At 33.1% G+C, this 19,931-nt stretch overlaps 1 protein-coding gene across 3 annotated transcripts in view; it reads left to right on the top strand.

Annotated features, from left to right (window-relative positions):
- The window catches only part of Cacna2d1 (calcium voltage-gated channel auxiliary subunit alpha2delta 1), a 372,350-nt gene that overhangs the window by 239,355 nt on the left and 113,064 nt on the right, over positions 1–19,931 (top strand). For all 3 annotated transcript variants that reach the window (XM_026384957.2, XM_026384956.2, XM_026384954.2), the window contains exons 7-9: positions 15,640–15,709; positions 17,940–17,990; positions 19,253–19,352. In XM_026384957.2, the coding sequence (XP_026240742.2) occupies positions 15,640–15,709; positions 17,940–17,990; positions 19,253–19,352 (221 nt within the window). The remainder of the gene's footprint in view (positions 1–15,639; positions 15,710–17,939; positions 17,991–19,252; positions 19,353–19,931) is intronic.

The raw sequence follows: 19,931 nt of genomic DNA, 5'->3' as shown, positions 1-19,931 counted from the left end.
ATTTTTATATATGAGACTTGGCCTTCCAGGAAGGATGTCCCTACTAGCTAGATAGACCTCCTGAACTTTGAGTTTTAGTCATCATATCGGAAAAACAGGGGCCTAAATAACTTCTTGGTTTAACTTCTGGAGGTGTCATGATCAATTAAATAATATGACAAGAAGTACTTTGAAAATGCAATTCAGACATTTCTGCAACAGTGCTTATCAACTATAATAATTTACCTATATCCAGCCCACTCTCCACCTAAACCATTAAGAGACATTATCAAGGTTACAAACAGTTGAGTTGGAAGCTGACATAGACATATTGAAGGAGATCTAAACATGACAGTGACAACGTAGAGGAGTTGGCCTATCACTTTAGCTGCGTCAGTTTTCTGTAGGGTTGCCAGAAAAAATAATGGATGCCCAGTTAAATTTAAATTTCTGGTAAACAGCAAAGAAATATTTAGTGTAAGTATGTTTTATGCAATATTTGGAACATATTTTTAGGAAAAAGTTTTTTGTTGTTGTTCATTTTGAAATTTAAACCTAACTGGTTGTCATGTACTACTTACTTCTAAATCTGTCAAACTTGTCTACTTCACAAAATTGTTCTGAGGGTCAAACAAAATTTATTTCCTACATTCACTCAAATGCAGAATATTATAATACTCTTTCTCTAATTCTGTAAGGTACCCATTTTTTTTATTTTCCTGAGGCTTCTTGCCACAGAGTAATAAAAATAATTTTTTAAGAAACCAGAATCCTCTGATTCACAACATTCTAAATATATCCTTGTTCATTAAGATTCCAGTTACTGAACAGCCATATACTGTTGGAGTAAAGCAAACATTTTCCAGAACCAGAGAGCAAGTTTACAAATTCTTCTTTCCACACTAGAGGTGGTACCTTCAGAAGACCATCCGAAGAGAAACAAGGAGGACCATCATGGTTGAAATATACAATTATTAGGAGCTAAAAAACATTAAATATCTTTGTCAACCTATTGCCTGGATATAGGGAACATCTGTGTATGATCAGCTACCCTCATGGTTTTAGTATATCAGATTATTTAAAACACGTGGAAACACTAGTTTCCAACAAGGAGGTTACTAGAGCTGACAGGATCTGGAGCTGACTGTGAGAAGTAGTTTGTTTAGTTAGTAGTGGAAATTTGACTCAGGCATCTCTTTCTGGACTGAACATTTACCTGCTTTCTAAACTCTTGGTGTATTTGAAAATAAGCTTTGGAAATCACTGCTCACTCTCCTTTTGCTTCTCCCTTCTTGCATTTTTTATCCCCACCCCCTTCTTTCTTTTGTCCCATTTGGAATATAGGTCACTTGTGTGTAATGATAAAAGGATTTTATTCTATGAGGGGAAGTTCTTGATTCATCTGAATACTGCCTCCATCATCATTTTATGCTTTGGCTAATGCATTGTTGTACTTTTGTATGTACTTCTTCACCAGTCACTTGGGATGCCAAACAAGATGATGTTAACATCATCTGCTGTTTGTGCAGGCCTGTAGCATTTTCTAAGTTCAAAGTGCTTGTTCTGCAGGAAGAGTAGAGTAACTTGCCCCAGTCATAGAGCTCTTGGCATAGATGAAACTGGATCTGGAAATTATTTCATAGGAGTGCAGAATCCAGTAGTGCTTACCAGAGGCTGGCATAGTAGGGATGAGGAGAAGATAGGGAAAGACTGGTCAAGAGATGCAAAATTACAGTTAGACAGTAGGAATAAATTCTGCTGTACTACAGGAAGGTAACTATAATTTTAAATATTGTGGTGTGTATTTCAATAACTAGAAGAGAGGATTCTAAATGTTGTCACTAAAAAGAAATGATAAATATTTGAGGTTTGGGATATGTTAAATACCACTATCTGATCATTATCCAATGTCTACATATGTCAAAAATTCATCCTGTACCCTATACATAATGTATAATTTTGATGTGTTAATTAAAAAAACAAAATTTAAAAAGTAGCTGGAACCCATGTCTAATGATATCTTCATTGAAAATAGCTTTTAAGAAAATTAGTTTGATTTATGGGTTCTTTCCTTTGGAGGTCTTAGTTAGTTTACATATATTAACTTCAGAGCTGTTAAAACTCTTTTCATAGATTTCAACTTTGTGAATTCTTATGCATTATACAAAACTGTAAGTACAAACTGCTCATTTCACCTTTTAGAGTCTCCTGAAATTGTAACAATTATTGCAGTAATTGTAATTGTAATTAAGAATCGGTGGCTCATTGAAATGCCAATGTAGGCAATACTTACCCTGTTTAGATAATTAGCTGCATTTACAAAGAAAAAAAAAACAGAAAAATCAGTTTTATCTGTCTTATGATATTAGTCTTATTGATAATGATTAATAATCTTATATCTTATTACTACTTCATTTTTTTACCTCATTTGTTTATTTTAAAACCATGTGATTACAACAAAAGGTAGCTAATATGTATTGCATCAGTGTTTAATAGACCTCTGGGTGACATTACTTGTTGCTATATCTGTTGAAATAAAATGCAATAGAACCAGTTTGTGAGGTATATGGAGTGACTTTTCTTCCTTGTGGGTAGACAATTTTTCTCAGGTTGTGTAAAATTTTTTGAAAAATAGTTTGATAATATCCTAAGGATCAGATAGCATATGACAAGGGCAGTCCAAAGAGTAATGCTTTTTAGTTTAGTTATTAAAGAAACATTTGATAGATTTCTAACCAATGTAAAGAAAAAGGAATAAAGGTGAAGCCTCAGAACTTGTGATATTTGTAAAAATAATGCCTTCAAGGATTCATTATCTTTAAAAATTCCCATCTAGTTTTTACCTGGATATCTGTGAGTAGACACATTATTTAACCTTAGATATATTTAACATATTTGTGGATCACTGTACAAATAAACCTTAAATTGAAGTGACTATTACTTTTTAATACCAATAATTATTAAAAATACAGTGTGTCTATTAGGATAGTTTTTAGCAAACAATTACTGAAAAATCCAAAATTGTGATTTTTAACACCATGGCAGTTTGTTTTTAACCCATGTCAACCAGCAATGCATAGACTATGGCTGGTAGAGGGGCTTCAAAAGAAAGAAATGGCTACACACTCCTCATTTCTCTCTCATCTTCTGAGTGTGGTCTCTGTTTCAATCACTGTAATTTGCATTCATTCCTAAGGACAAAGGAGAATAACCCCCTTCTTTCTAAGAGAACTTCCCAGAAGTCACACAAAACATTTCTTTGTAAGTGACACTGGACAGAGTTTAGTGGTTTTGTGGTCAGTTTCCTTGAGTATGGCCATGTACCTGGCTTAAAAGCAGATTCTGTTCTGTATTAACTAAGAAGGTGACAGAAGGTATTGGGAACACAAAACATCCCTGCCTCTGTTACTATGTGCTAATCTGTGTTTTCAATCTTGTCATTTATGCCTTCTAGAAAATTAAAATCTAATTAATGTTTTAGGATTTATACATTTTGAAATTTAGATTGCAGTTCAGAACATTGAATAAATGCCAAATAAACTAGACAGAGTGTACTAATAGATCCCCACTAAAGTTGTGACAAAGAAGTAATTATGGATTAGTATCATGGGAGAGGTTTGTGAACTATGACTTGAAAATTACGTTAATTGTTTGGTGTGGTGGAACATGCCTATAATAACAGCTACTCCAAAGGCTGAGAGAGGAGGATCTCAAGTTTGAGGTCAGCCTTTGCAACTTAGTGTTACTTTCTTTCAACAAACAATCAAAAACCAAAACAAAAAGGCCACAGATGTTGCTCAATGGTACAGTGCTTGTTTAGCCTACATGAGGTCCTAGCTTTAATCCATAGTACTGACACCCCAAAAGAATAGAAAATAAATAAATAAAAATTAAAAATAAAATACAGTGAAGAAAAAAAGACATGATCTTATAATCTTTCTGGAGAACCATAAGGCACAGAGAATAAATAAATAAATAAATAACAAGATGAAGAAGTACTGTTGTAGACTAGTGAACCGTGATTGATTTGTTCTAGAAAAACAGTAATCCAATCAAAAGGCTTATTAATGGCAGATTATATGGCTTTGAATGTCAGAATGACTTGGGATTTAATGTGCAGGAAAAATACCATGCATATTCTGGGCAGTGGGGTATGATGGCTAAGGAGATGTCTGTTCTTATCTGAAGGGGGGGGAACAGGCTCAACACAAAGCTCTTGCTATATATAATGGTCTCATGTGCAATTTGAAAGATATATACAAGGAACCAAGTAGGATTTAAAGAAAAAGAATCTTTGAATAGAAAAGTTGAGGATTTCAGATTTTATAAAAATAAAAGGGTATAAGCTAACTTAAATTTTTAAATTTGAGCGTGACTGGATATGGAAATGTAGGGCAGTTTACTGAAATTAAATATCACAAGCATGTCTTTTGGGGGAGTAAAATGATGGGTTTAATTTAGAATAGTGAAGTTTGAAGTGTTAATTAGAGGGTGCTAATAGTTCTACTCCTAAGTACTGGGTTTATATTCTGAATTATGTGATTTGCTTTGCTATATGCTACCCATCACTTTGTGGGAGGGATATTCATCTAATATACAAGTGAAGTAATGTCATACTATTTGTAGTTCTCAAATAGTTCTGATTTACACAGTTGATTCTGTAGGTCTAATTTCATTGTCTTTTGTGTGACTTCGTCCCTTATCTAAATCTTAGTTCTCATAGGTGAGGGTTATAATAGCTGCTCACTTCCTATTCAACTGTGTATCCAGTCATCATTGGCTAAATTATTTATTTTACATGTCAGAATAGTTAAAATGATTGCTAGTGTGAAAATCAGGAAGTGTCTGTAATTCAGCTGGAGATAATAACCTGTGTATAAAATATGTGGATAAGTATTCCTAAAAAATTTCAGCTCTTTTTAGCTTCTAAAATATTTCTCATTCTGTTTATTTTTCCTTTCTGTACTGCTAGATTGTTGTACTTTGTGCCATTTATTTGTAGAAACATTAGAATTATCGTGTGCATTTTGTTTTTATGTTCAGCATATTTGATTAAGGAAAATTTAAAAGATTTTTTACTAAAATTAAGAAATGTTATGTACTTTTTTGGGTACAAAAAGTGTAAACTTTGAAAGAAATCTTATCACTATCATCTAAGAATATTTATTGACCTATAGAAGCAGGAAGTGTGTTCCTATAGAATCATAATTAGTTTCTGTTCTTAGAAATATATCATTATTTGATTTATTTACTTGCAAATAGGGACCTGTTTCTTCATCAGCATTTACATTTTTTAATATGTGGCACATGTCTGACATTATTTTCTAATAAATCCTCCATGTCTCATACTTCATAAAATGTACTGTGCCCACAGTGGGCCAACAAGATGATGAAATCTTTGTGTGCCATTTATTTTATTGAATATTCTACTGAACCACACAACTTGACCTTGTTAATTGCTCCTTCTGCTAGCAAAAAAAAATGCCTGTCTATCTTATTTGAAAATGTTTTACATGATTCATCTGACATCTGAAGAATTATCAGCAAACCACATAATCAGCCTTTTATTTTTAAAATTATGATGATTTTTCCTTAGCCATAATACTATATACCTGTTCATGACTTTCTGTCACTTATCTGCAAGAAGTGAGAGAAAACTTCTGGAAATATTTCAGTAGAGATATCCCAGTCTTTCTCCAGCTCTTACAATGATATCATCTGAACATCCTGAACATGAAGTCTCATTGCTCAGAAACAAAATTAAATCTTAGAAATTATTTGATTAATTCAGTATAATAAAGTCTGGGCAAAGGAAGGAAGACTGATAAAAGCAAAACAAAATTCTTGTTTCTGAAGGAACAGAAGAATCCTGAGGATTCTAATACCAGTGAGAGAGACTTTTTCTCTGGAAGAGGTCACATGTAGGTGAGAAAGAAGCCTTATCAAAATATTGAAGGACAATGTAAATATATATAATGTAATTATTTAAAGGTCATCTGGAGTTCAATTTAGATGATTGGTTTTCTGATAAAGTTATATGAGCTGATGTCCATTTAATGACATCTGGCCATTAAGACCATTTAAATATCCTCCCTCTCTATATATATCTCCAGTTTTGCCTTTCACTACATAGTTCAATCTTCATCATATACTCCTACATGACTTTTACCCCTTTTTATTGTATATAAATCTATGCTTTCTTTTCATATCTCTATGTACTTTGTTCCTGGAGACCATCTCTGGTCATGTGCATTTAATCCATCATTCAAAGTAAGATGCAAGCACCACTTCCATGTAAAGGCTTTCCCAAGAATAATCTTTCCTCAGTTGGTTGTTTTGGTGAACTTAGTTTTGATCTCTTTTTTACAATAGCTTTCAAATTTTATCTTCCTTCAGATATTATTTGGGATTAACTTATTTTTTTGTCCACTGCAATGTGTGCCACTGCAGGTGGAGACAGTTTGTTACACTTTAACACAATTTATAGAACCTAACATTGTCTTGTATACAGTGGGTAACCAGTATTTATTAAATGAAGCTGGATAAACAAGATAAGATCATAGAGTACTAGAGTTGAAAAAAGTGTTAGAATTTCATAAAAATAATTGCTAAATGAAATGAGAAAAGCGAAGACAAAAAATTAGTAGAATAATAATGAGTTACTGTTTTCTAGGTCCCTTCCTTGAGCACCTGTCAGTCCCATTCTCTTGCTTATACCAATATTCTCCATGGGGTTTCTGGGGTTAATGTCAGTTTTCATATTCCTAGAAAGTGACAAGAATCTTTACCAAGGGGGTGGAGTAGGATGAGAAAATGGCATGATACTATGTTAAAGTGCAAGTTAGAGGAATATGCTTTTAAATAGCTAAAATATAAGCACATCTTTAAAAATATATTATTTTAATTAAAAGCCATCAAGAAGATAATATACCATGATCAAATAGGCTTGATCCCAGGGCTACATCCCAGGGATGCAAGATTGGTTCAACATATGCAAAATAATAAATGTATTTCATCATTAAATAGAATCAAGAACATGAACCATATGATCATCTCAAAGTAGAAAATTTCTATGATAAAATAAAGCAACTATTCATATTAAAAACATTGATGAAACTAGGGACAAAAGGAAATAACCTCAATGTTATAAAGGCTATACACAATAAACCCAAAGCGAACATCATATTGAACAGAGAAACACTAAAAGATTTTTTTTTCAAAAATCAGAAAAGACAAGGTTATTCACTCTTACCACTTCTACTTAATATGTCTTGAAACTCTAGCCAGAGAAATTACTGAAGAGAAGGAAATTAAAGGGATGCAAATAGGAAAAGAAGTCAAACTATTTGTTTGCAGGTGACATGATCCTAGAAGATCCCAAAAATCCCACCAGAAGACTCCAAAAGCTGATAAGTGAATTCAGCAACTTTTCCAGAGTACAATATCAACACTCTTAAATCAATAGCTTTTCTATAATCCCAAAGTGCTTTAGCTGAGAAAGAAATCAGGAAAACTGTCCCTTTCACAATAAACACATGTACACCAAAACAAACAAAGAAATAAACCCCACACACTGGGAATTAATCTAACCAAGGAGGTGAAAGATGTCTACAATGAATGCTATAAAACACTTAAGAAAGAAATTGAAGATGACGTCAGAAAATGGAAAGGCCTTCCATGTTCTTGGATAGGCGGAATGAATATTGTCACAGTGTTTATACTACCAAAAGCAATATACAGATTCAATGCAACCCCCATCAAGATCCCAACTGCATTCTTCCAGTTGCATTCTTCCATTCTTCCCAATTGCATCCTAGAACTAGAAAAACACAGTCCTTAAATTCATTTGGAAGAAAAACACCAGATAGCCAAAGTAATTCTAAGAAAGAAAAATGATGCACAAAGCATCATAATACCCAATCTCAAATTATACTAAAGAGCTAAAATAGCCAAAGTAGTATGGTATTTGCATCAAAATAAATAGGCACACCAGTAGATTAGAAGACAAAGAGACAAACTAACATACTTATAGCCATCTGGTACATGACAAAGGTGCCAAACATGTATGTTGTAGAAAAGATAGCCTTTTTAACAAATGTTGCTGGGAAAACTGTTTATCAAAACATAGAAGAATAAAATTAGATCCCTATGTCTTACCCTGCATAAGTCAAATCAAAGAGATCAAAGAATTAACAATTAGATCAGAAAACTTGCAACAGCTGTCTTGAAACATAAGGTCAACCCTCCATCATATAGGTATAGGCATCAACTTCCTCAACAAAACGCTTTATGTTTACAAAATAAAACCAATAATTAATAAGTAGGATGGCATCAAATAAAAACAACAACAACAACAACAACAAAAACCTTTTACACCACAAAGGAAATGGTTAAGAACATGAAGAGAGAGCCTACAGGATGTGAGAAAAACTCCTTGCCAGCTGCTCCTCTGACAGGGGATTATTATCCAGAATATATAAACAACTCAAAAAACTCAGTACCAAAAAAAAAAAAAAACCAAATAACCCAATCAATATATAGGCAAAAAAACTAAACAAATTTCTCAAAAGAACAAATGCAAGTGGCTAACAAATATATGAAAAAAATGTTCAATACCTGTAGCAATCAGGGATATGCAAATCAAAACTATGCTGAGATTTCATGTCACTCCAGTCAGAATGGCAATTATCAATCACACAAATAATACTAAATATGAGGATGTTGGGAGAAAGATACATTTTTGATAGGACTGCAAATTAATGAGACAATCTGGAAAGCAGTGTGGAAATTCCTCAAAAAACTGAGAATGGAACCACCATATGATGCAGTTATCCCACTCCTTGGTATTTATCCAAAATAACTAAAATCAGCATCCTATAGTGATACAGGGATTTCAGTATTTATAACATCCCATTTCACAATAGCCAAATTATAGAATAAACCCAGATACGCATCAGTAAATGAATGGATCAAGAAAATGTGACATATATACAATGAAAGTTTACTGAGCAATAAAGACAAATGAAATGATGGCATTTGCCAGTAAATGGATTGAAACAGAGAACATCATACTAAGTGAAATAAGCCAGACTCAGAAAATCAAAGATTGAATGTTTTATCTCATACATTGAAGCTAGAGCAAGATAAGTGAAAGAATGCTGCGTGGAGGGGAGATTAGATATCTTAAAACTACAGGGAAGTTAATTGGAGTAGAAAAGAGGAAGAGGGAGGGAAGAAGGGAAAAGAGAAGAAAAACAGAATACATTTAACAAAATCATGTTATGTATATATAAATGTGCCAAAGGGAATTTTACCTTTATGTGTAGAAAATATCAATCAATCAAAAATAAATAATAAAAGAATGAAAAGAAGATGAGTAGAAGAAGGAGAATAGGGAGAGGAAGGAGGGGAGAGAAAGAGGGAGGAATGGGGAGTGAAATAAAATTTCTTGCGTAAGTTTTTGTCAAAATGAACCCAAATATTATGTATAATTATGATGTGTAATAGAAAAGCATAAGCAAAACATTTTAAAAATCTAAAATAAGTAATTCTAGTGAGTCAATAATAACTGTTTTCAATTATTTGTTTATTGCTTTTTAAGTGCCAGTTCATAGAATCATAATAGTTACCCATAAATATGGGATTGCTAATCTAATTTTATTCGAAAAGGGTTAAGTACTTTATCGAAATTTATGCATCCAGTGAAAAATCTAGGTAGATTAATTCCAAAACTTATGCTCCTCTTAAGTTCTAACTGACTACTTCCAAGCCGAAAATATAGTCTTAAAGAAGAGATAATAGACTCTTTCTGTTATTATTCACCTAATTCCAGTTTTATCTTCTGCTTATGATCTCATTAATAGTTCTGAGCCACAAAGCTTTTATAATTCAGCATTTTAAAACTTGATCTGGAAAGGTGCATTGTCTCGGGACCAGTTACTTTTCAGAAAAATATGTCATTCCCAAATCCAGTATTGATGTATAAATATAAGACAAATAGCAAAACTACCCAATTTCAGCATTATAAGTATTGAATAGCAATAGGCTGCTTCCTAGGCCCAAAATTATACTCTTATAAGAATATATAGAAATGAAAAAAAAGTAGTGAAGCAAATTCAAAACATGCTGTGAAGATTTTTGCTTCCTGTACATTCTCCTAGTTTTAAATCTTTACCCAGATTTGTATGAGTGAGGAACCAGTATCACTTCAAGATAACCAGCATAACAGAGGCATAAAATAATAGTCTTAGGTAAAACTCCTATCTTGTAAGTGAACCAGTTGGTTAGGGTAACTCTAGCCTGTAGAGTTATTCATCAACCGAGGTTCTATCTACTTTCCATTCCTTAGGGTGTCATTCCAAATCTGCATGATCCACTTGCTGCCCACATATATAATATACAATGATTGCTTCTGCTGTACCCAATAAAATCTTTCATTTGGACACCAGCATATCCAACATGAGGCCACAAGAGTGGGAGCAGCGGTAATTAGAGGAAGGCAAGCAGTGTGACTGACAAGTTACACCTGTCACTTCTGCTCACATCCTATCTACTGCATTTTATAAAATGACTCCATTGTGGCAAGAGACATTGAGAAGCATAATCTCTGCATGGCCCTCAACTAATACTTGAGGCCTGCTATTGCTAGAAGGAAGAAATGCATATTGAAGTCCTGGAATAGAAGATGCCTCTGACAATTCAAATATCATTTCATACTTTTGCCGCCCCCCCACATGTTGAACACTTGCCTCCTTCCACAGATGGTCCAAAGTCCCAACTAGTTAGTACTAGCTAGAGTCCAGGATCTCTGGGTTACATGCAATTTTCTCCATAATTTAGTATGACTTTTTAAAATTTGACTACATTATAATTCAGCAGAATACTATTTTGTCAACCCTATTAATTCCAGTTGCTTGCCCACGGGTATGATATACAATTGTTGCTTTTGCTACTTATAATAGAAAAACTCCCACTTGGAAAAAGAGCAAGAAAAACAGAGCCATCCCTGATCCATTATTTTCCCTACCCATTCGATCAAGAAAGAAACCCAAAGCCCTGGTAACTTGCATAAAGCAAGTTTCTCAGCTCCTCTGATTGTTTCTGAGTGCTCTGTGGGAATCACTCACTTGTCTAAAATACTGTTGGACACATGTGAATGGGCTGTGCTTGGGGCTAGCTTTCTTACCTTGCTGTTTTCTGGTGCAACTTTGGAGCCCAAGAGTTGCTTTAGGGCTCAAATAATTACAGTGCTTCTACAGACCAGGCTTGTAGTTTGTTTAGTAATTCAAACATCAACAACAATGCTGCATTGGTTTCTAGTTATTTTCTTCCAGTGAATTTCTTATGTAAGCAATCCTACTGCTAAATTTAATCAGAAATGACTTTTCAATCTGACATCTTTTATTTATTTACTAGGTTCTGAATTCAGTCCATTCCCTTCTCCTTCATCTTAGGGCTGGTTTATTTGAAAAACATTGGCTAAGTACAGAAAATTTGATATTATCATTAGTAATAAACAGTACTGATTTAAAAATTTACTGATTCTGTTGGACTTCATTTCTTAGACCTCCCTTGTGTCTGTATAGGACCATGTGGCTAATTCTTTCCAACAGAATATGGAGAAAGTGAGATTATCATGACTTGCCTGTATCTTCTCCACAGTTAAATCCTTTAGCAGCTTGGGTGACCTTGGAAGACATTGGTCAAAGGCAAAAGCTCTTCTAGCTTTAGACCTCTGTGTAACTATCTGGAGCAGAATCTGTGTCTCCCATGACTAGTAATATCTTGGTCTGTTATATGAATGAAAATTCCTATGCTAAAACACTATGCTAAGAACAGTACTATGCTGAGAATACTTACTGTGCTAATTACTATGCTAACAATATTTGAAATTTATACTTCAAGGCATGTTACATCACCAATACTAATATACAATCATCTTTCTGTTTTCAGTATTTCCATGATAACTCAAAATCTGAATAGGTCAGCTATTTGCTTTTCTAGTTTCTGTGGTGTGTTGATATGGCGTACTAGTTCATACTTACGAGACTCATCCATACTGCTCATCCATACTGAACCTGGATGTGGAAGCCATGGTACAAATTAGGAACTGTATAGAATCTATTCTCAAATGGGAGTTGTTAGATAGTAATACTCAGATTTCTGGAAATTTGTAAGCTATACAATACACATTTGGTGAATTAATTTTTGCTTTAAAAAGAGTCCTAGTTGATTATCTTGGCTAGCAATCCAGAGCATGACTAATATAAGAGATGACTGAGACAAGACTAAAATAATGGTCTACCAATTAGTTCTGGGCAAAAGGATCAGGAGTGATTTTAAAAGGCATTTTCAAGTATATTAAACATGCTACTTTTTATTTTCATGAGATTACAGATGTGAAGATTGTTCAAGTTAGAAACTACATTTGAACTTAATAATTGGAAATTCAATTATCTGTTTTGTGAAGTGGTATTTCTATCAAGAGCATCAATCCTCAATGCACCATCATTTGTTTAATTTTTTTCCCAGCCACTACAATGAAAACTGGACAGTTTCCTATTTTTTTAGATTATATTATGTATAAAATGGCTCTAAGATTTTCATACCTTCTCAAGAATATACCTCTGTCATGTTTCAGTATTCTGAGTCAATGTATAGGTAAACATCTGCTTAAGTCAGATCAATAGCTGCTACAGTGCATGCTTGATAGCATGTGAAATAGTATACCAGTAGAACTGGTAAGAGACACATCCACAATTTATTTTTGTTCAGAGGAAAAGTGTTCTCATAAGTGAACATCATTGCCTTTAATGATGGTGGTCAGTAATGAGATGCCACATTGTAGGCTATTTCTGTTCCTCTGTCCTGCATTCCAAAAAAACTTTCTGGAACACTAACAGGACATCTAAAATGGGCAATACACATTTTGCAGGGATTTGAGAAACTGATTTCATGGCATGTACTGTCACTATGTCTGATTATGAAACCGATTATTTCAGGGAATTATGGTATATGGTTCTTATTTCTTTTACTATTTGATATTCTATAAAGTTAAGCTTATATAAAAAAAAAGTGCTCCTTAAATTCCACAAGGAGATTTTACATGTCAATCACAGAAGAAATTATATTGTTTAATTTTACCATGATTTATAAATATCTTAATTTAGTCTAATCTCAGGATATGACTTAACACAAAATCTCAGAAAGCTTATGTAAGATTATTAATATTTTTAAATGTAGCCACCTAAGATTATAACATTTTAATGTTTTTTTGTCTTTAAAGAAAGATAAGTTTTATGAAGTGTAGTACTTCCCTATCAGTTCATTTCATTTAGCAATTATAGTAGTGAAACAAATCCTAGATGAATGTGTTCTATAAAGAATTCAGAGATGTAATTTTAAAAGAACTTTCAAATTCCCATTTCATTAAATCATTGATCAAATTTATTGCTAACTGCTATTGACAGTGGACTACTCTCACTTCTCTCATCTCTTCTGTACATCAGTACTAAGTCTTGGTCCAATCAGGGTTGTGGAGGGGAGTGAAAAATAGTAATTTGAGCCAGGGAAAGTTTATATTTTAATAAAGAATTAACTATAACAGGGATTAGAGTAATGATGGAAATGGATGGGATTACAGAGAATTCTAAAGGCTAAATGAATGCCAGATACAATACCTTATAACTTAACATACAATTACTATCCCTAAGCCTGAGCTAGAGTACCCAAGAAAGAGCCCCAATTTCCTTACTGATGGCCTGAGTTTCAGACCTTCTTCATAAGGACATGATCATGGTCTACACTGGTAGGACTTGCTGAAAATTCACTTTCTGTCCAAGGTGTCTCATTGGAAGCTTTTCACTGCAAAAAATGGTTGGGGACTACTGCTGGCCTTCAGGTGCCTGGTGAAGCTCCCCAAGGTGTAGGAACATGGGAGAACTGCAGCACATCAGGAGATGAGCTCTAGAAAACAGGTTTGCACAGCCAGAGACAGCAGAAAAGCAGTGCATGCTACACCTGCCTGTGATGAGCTAATGAGCCAAAAACATCAAGAAAAGACCCTTGCCTCATTCAGAGTTTGCATCACCTAGGTACAAAGCTTGAAGATATGCCAGCTGGTAAAAGATAAGTGTACAAAGAACCCAGATCCATTTTTCGTAGAACAAGCCCAAAGGATAACATTTAGAGTTAAGAGGCAATGAATATATACTAGGCATAATATGCTACTGAAATTAAGATACAATTTCTTTAAATTTTTAGTTATTACTAAGATATTAACTTTGGGAATCAATATTATAGATGAATAGTTGAAAGTGAACTGAGGTGTCTACCAACATGCCTGTTGCTCAATTTTAGTGCTGCAAAAGTGAAAGATATTTTGTATCACTGGCACTTAGATTCTGCAAATGCAAATTGAAAGAATAAATTTACCATATCAGTTACATTGACTATGTCAGTAATTGGTTCTTGGGGGAGTGCTATATTTAAGCTTACTGTTTCATGTAAATGTGATTAGTCATTTAAAATGAATAAATCATTTTATATTATAGCCACTAATAGGAAAAAAATTTCACAGTCAAGAAGGGATTTAGTTGTATATATTTTAGACATGTCCTAATTGGCCAAATTATATTCATTGGCTAATAAACCTGACTCTCAGTAAAGTTCTCCTTAATTTACATAGGTACACAATAAAGAAAAGGGTAAAATAGATTGTGGCACATCAGTCATATGACTTGAATTTTCCCAAGGGTCCCATGTGTAAATATCTTCAAAGAGAGAGACTTGTTTCATCATGATAGTATCATCCAATACATTAGCATTTATTTTTCTCTAGTAGGTCTAAGGTGTGTGTGTAAGTTAAACCTTATAAAACATTTTAAATAAAGTAAGTGTAGATAAATTAGAATAAGTATAAACTAATTGCATTTAAAAATCAATAATATTATGCTAAAGTTCTGATTACTGCCAAATGATAGATACTATGGAACTAAAAAATATACTGATTCCAAACTAGAATTATTGTACATCTTTGAAATAATTTTTTTTAATTATGGAATTATTTTAATTATGGTCTAACCTTTGAATTAGGATTTCAAAATAGTTTGGCTCATTATCAAATATATGATTATGAAAATTAAAAGGTTATTTTAATTTTTAAAATATTTTATAACTGTCTAATAAAATCTTATGTAGACCAAAATGAATAAAAATATTGAATAAAAATAAAACAATTGAATCCATAATATCTATTAGTGGCACATAAATTTGCTGTCAAGGTAAATTTTCTGTTTAAAGAGGTGAGGGAAAATGTAAAACCTTTGGATCCTTGATAAGACATATAAGTTAGCAACCTTGATAAGACATAAAGTTTAGCACAAAACCCTTATATCAGGGTTATTTTTGAAATTATGTGAGAAAAGAAAATCGCTTATATTGACTTTCTTCTGCACTAGTGTGTTGTTTTCTACAATAAAAGAGAAAATACTGAGGGCATAAAAATGATACCTCCTATTCAAACATTGGTATAGATAAGTGGAAATTTTGTCTGGGTGTTTTCTATGGAGTTTCGTAAGGAGTTTTCTTAGGGGGGGATTACACTATTTTTGTAGAGCTTATCTAATATATTGTTGTGATTTTTCCTTTTTTGCTTTAAAGCTTCCCCATGGGTTGATAATAGTAGAACTCCAAACAAGATTGATCTTTACGATGTACGCCGAAGACCATGGTAAGGATTTTTTGCTGACCTTAAATGTGAGAAAGACAAAACAAGTTTTGTTAAAAATGTTGGGGAGATGTTTTCATTATTAGGATGAACATTATCTAATTATGTAAAGTTTTCTTAAAAGTAAATATAATCAAAGGTAAGTACAAGTGATGAGTTTATGGAGAAATAAGGCAGATATTGCTGAAATGAAATATCACATTTCAAATGGACTATCTTCAGATTTATATGCAGTCTCAGCTTCAAATCTCTTTAGGCTGGTGGGGATTTCTGTTGAAGGGTTCCCAGTTTGCTTGGGATAGATCTCCAACAGAGATGGCATGGAGTAGGAGATAGTTTGCCTCTGGCAATGAACTAATGAGAACTGGCCCTACAGTAAAAGCTGCCCCTAATTATATTCCTATAACTTAGATTTTATTTTTTTTCCAAAAGGAAGTTTTATTTGTCCCTCAATACAAAAGCAACTAATTCTCCTAATAGAAGATGAAAAAAAATATTGATAATCTATAGTTGGACTCATTGGGAAACAACTATCAATTTTGGGTTTTTTATTTTATTTCAATTTTTGAAAAAAAGAGTTAATATATAACTGTATCTTTTTAATGCATTCATATTATATATAGCATAGTGCTTTGTATCTCACCCTTTTAATACCATTACCTTTGAATACACATTCATGATAAGAGATATCATTTTTAAAATATATGGTAACTTATTTAAGAAATAAACTATTATTGGATATTTAATTTATTCCTAACATTTGGCTCATGTTTCTAACAGATTCTAAGCAGCATAATGGTTGATTCAATGGACATGTATTTAAGACTTTTAAGTTCCCTGTTAAATGTCCCAGTACCAATTTGCAGGAACACCAGACATGTATCATAGTGATCAATGTTAATCTGTGTGTTATTCTTGATAATATTTCTCTGGTGTATCTCTTTGGAGCCATATGTTGTTGAGTGGAAGCAAAGATTACTATAACACATGATTTGGGTTCAAAAATCTTCATTGTTTTGTGGGAAACATGGAAGCTAGATTCTAACCATAAGAAGCAATCAGCATCCTCTCTTATTGTCTTCCCATGGAGAAGCCTACCACCAGTGGTGTTAAGATGCCAGGCATTAAGACTGATGTTCTGCATGCATCACCTTATGTCAGATGATAATGCATCAATTAAAAATAAATAAATAAATACAAACAAAAAACAAACCAAGCCAAAAATAAATAAATAAATAAATAAATAAATAAATAAGGCACCAGGCATGAACTAGATTGGGCTTCCATGGCAACACACACCTACAACTGCCATTTTACCTTCTTATAGGGAAGCAAGCATGGATGCAGATTATAAACTGACTGCTTCATCAACACAGACATGAATAGGTGGCAACTGTGCTGCAAGTTTTGTGAAAAGTAATGGGAAAGTAAGCTGCAGGCTTATGAGAAGCTAGATTTCCAGTCATGGGCAGAGAGACCACAGAAATGACTAGAAAGTCAAATTCCTATTGTAGCCTGGCAGCAGGAGCTTTCAAGGTTTTTGAAATCTCTCTACAATCAATGAACCATCTGTGCAAAACTCTCCTAGAGTCTCTTTAAAATGCAGATTCTGATTCTCTATGGCTGTGTTTAAATTAGGAATCAACATTTTAAGCTGATTCTTGGAATGATTTTTTGAATACTGTAAAGTTTTTTGTGAGCCTACTTGAAATTCTTGGTGCTAACATTACCTACTGTGTGATTTCTTAGTTACCTTATTGGCCTGTTTAAAAATATATATATATTTTTTAAGTTTCTAGACCACAGATCTTTTTTGTTTTTACTTTTTATATTTAAAAATAGGATAATCTGTTGTTCATTGAAGTGGTTTAAAAACATGTGGTCAACAATTGCAGCTCAAGATGGCTGCTTTTTCCTGTAGAAAATGTCCTTCTGGGAGGTGATTTCATTCACTGTTAGTATTAAAAATCTATCTTTTGTTCTTTTGTTATAAATATCTGGAAAATATGCTTTAATTATCATGCCTTTGGCATCTCTAATGTCAGGTTAAATGTAACCTTTTCAAGCTGCCATTGCAGAATGTGAAAAAAGGCCATTGTCTACTGAGATTTCATGGAATTAGGTCTTTGCTTGGAAAATGCCAATATCAGAGATCTGTTAAAATCAAGACAATTAATATCTACACTTGTTATGTTGCAGAGAGGAAAAAAAAAATATGTGCTATTTGTTTCAGGTATATCCAAGGAGCTGCATCTCCTAAGGACATGCTTATTCTGGTTGATGTGTGAGTAGTTACTTATTACATATTTTTATGCTGAGCATTTGAGAGAATTTGTAGGTAATAGTAATATGTTGGAACTGTATGACAGTTTGAAAAAAAAAGAGAGCATGATTTTTATACTTTTTTATCCACACAAGGAAGCCACAATAACAAAATCAGCAAAGATTAATTTATTGAAAATGAGAAGACTTTCATGTTTATAATGCAGAAAGTGGGAAATTAATGGCATGGTTCTAAAGTCTGCATTTTTTTAAAAAAAAAACTACTTATTTGTTTCTAATTATTGATTTATATTTTGAGCAATATTTAAATACAGAATTGCTGAAACTAAGCAGTTATTCCTACCAAAAAAAGATTCATTTGACACTTGAGTCATTAATGACTCAATTAAATTTTAGGGGGCCTGGGAAGGTGAGAGTGCTTGCATGAAAGGCGTGAGGCCTTGAGTCCTGAGCTGCATTCCAGTAGCAAAAAAAAAAAAAAAAAAAACAGAAGAAAAGTGAGTTAAGTTTTAGAAATCTGGTCATAAAATAGATGAATGTTAACTATTTTATTAAATGTTAGTACTGTGACTTTTTCAAGGGACATGATGATATATAAGATAATTTCTACGAGTTTATATACTGATCATTTTATTTATTTGTTACATTATTTCAAGCTAAGATACTGATGAGTGTCCATGATGTTGAAGTGGGAGTTAGTCACTTAGAGTTGAGCCCCGAAAATAAGGGAGGTCACAGAGGACCATAGAAAATATAGAGACAAGAAAAATGAATATTAAGTTGTAGAGGATATCTACTTCAGAGTGCCAAACAAGGCAATCTCTCACAAATCTATTGTCATACAGTGGTTTTGTGGCTTTATAATTATTGGCTCAATAAAGTCAAACAGTGGGCTTTCAGGACAGTGACTGTGTCTATTACCTCTGTAGCCCTCTCTGCTAAATTGGCTCTCAGGGCTGTTATTTGATACATATGCTTTGAATGAGCAAATATGCCTTGAGCATCCATGTATTTTATAAATTGTCTCTTGCAGACAATTTTGGCAGTTTCATTTAGACATACGTATTGATATTGGTAGAAGATGAAACAAAGTTTCTTATTTTCATTCTATCAAAAAATCTCTTCTACAAATGTTTTAGAGACATTTCTTATTTGAATATTATATAAATGATCCAGGTTTAATGCATAAGCTGTCTTTCCTTATGATGCTGTTGATGAAATAACTGGTGAGTAACTCATGCAGACCCACTTGTCTGTCCCCAGGAGTGGAAGTGTCAGTGGATTGACTCTTAAACTAATCCGAACGTCTGTCTCCGAAATGTTGGAAACTCTCTCAGATGATGATTTTGTGAATGTAGCTTCAGTAAGTATAAGATGACTGCACTTTCCTGAATTATATCTGCATTTTCTATCTCCCTTTGATTTTGGATATGTCATATTTTTATCTTAGACAGGCTGAGGTATGTGATACTGTTCAAAGACTATCTTACTGCGCTATCCTACCATTTTTACTGATTCTTTTATACTTCCATGCCAAGATTCTTTCTGAGTTTCTTAGGGTTTATCTCTGATATGATAAGTGAAATAATGAATATGAATGAAAAGCATTCCTCATATTCTTCACTCAGCAGTGCTTGGATAGGTAATGAGATCCCCTCACTCCTCAATGCCTTTGGGACTCCTGGGAAGTAATGTCTTGGCAGTATGATTAGGGGGTGATTTTCCATTCCTTATAATGCTCATTTTCTTCCTGGACAAATAACCATAATGCATTATAGTTTTCAAATATGTTTTTTTCTTTATAACTCAAGAACAAATAGACAAATAAATGTGCCCAGAACCATTTTAGACCTTCTTACTCATCACTAGAAATTATTGAACTCTGAAGCAAATGAAATTTAAAAAAAATAGGATGTTATCACATTTTATTTTAATTCATTGA

Source organism: Urocitellus parryii, chromosome 3, assembly GCF_045843805.1.
Source record: "Urocitellus parryii isolate mUroPar1 chromosome 3, mUroPar1.hap1, whole genome shotgun sequence".
NCBI lineage: Eukaryota > Metazoa > Chordata > Mammalia > Rodentia > Sciuridae > Urocitellus > Urocitellus parryii.
The sequence above is the reverse complement of the archived record's forward strand: the minus strand, read 5'-3'. Positions and strand labels throughout refer to the sequence as shown.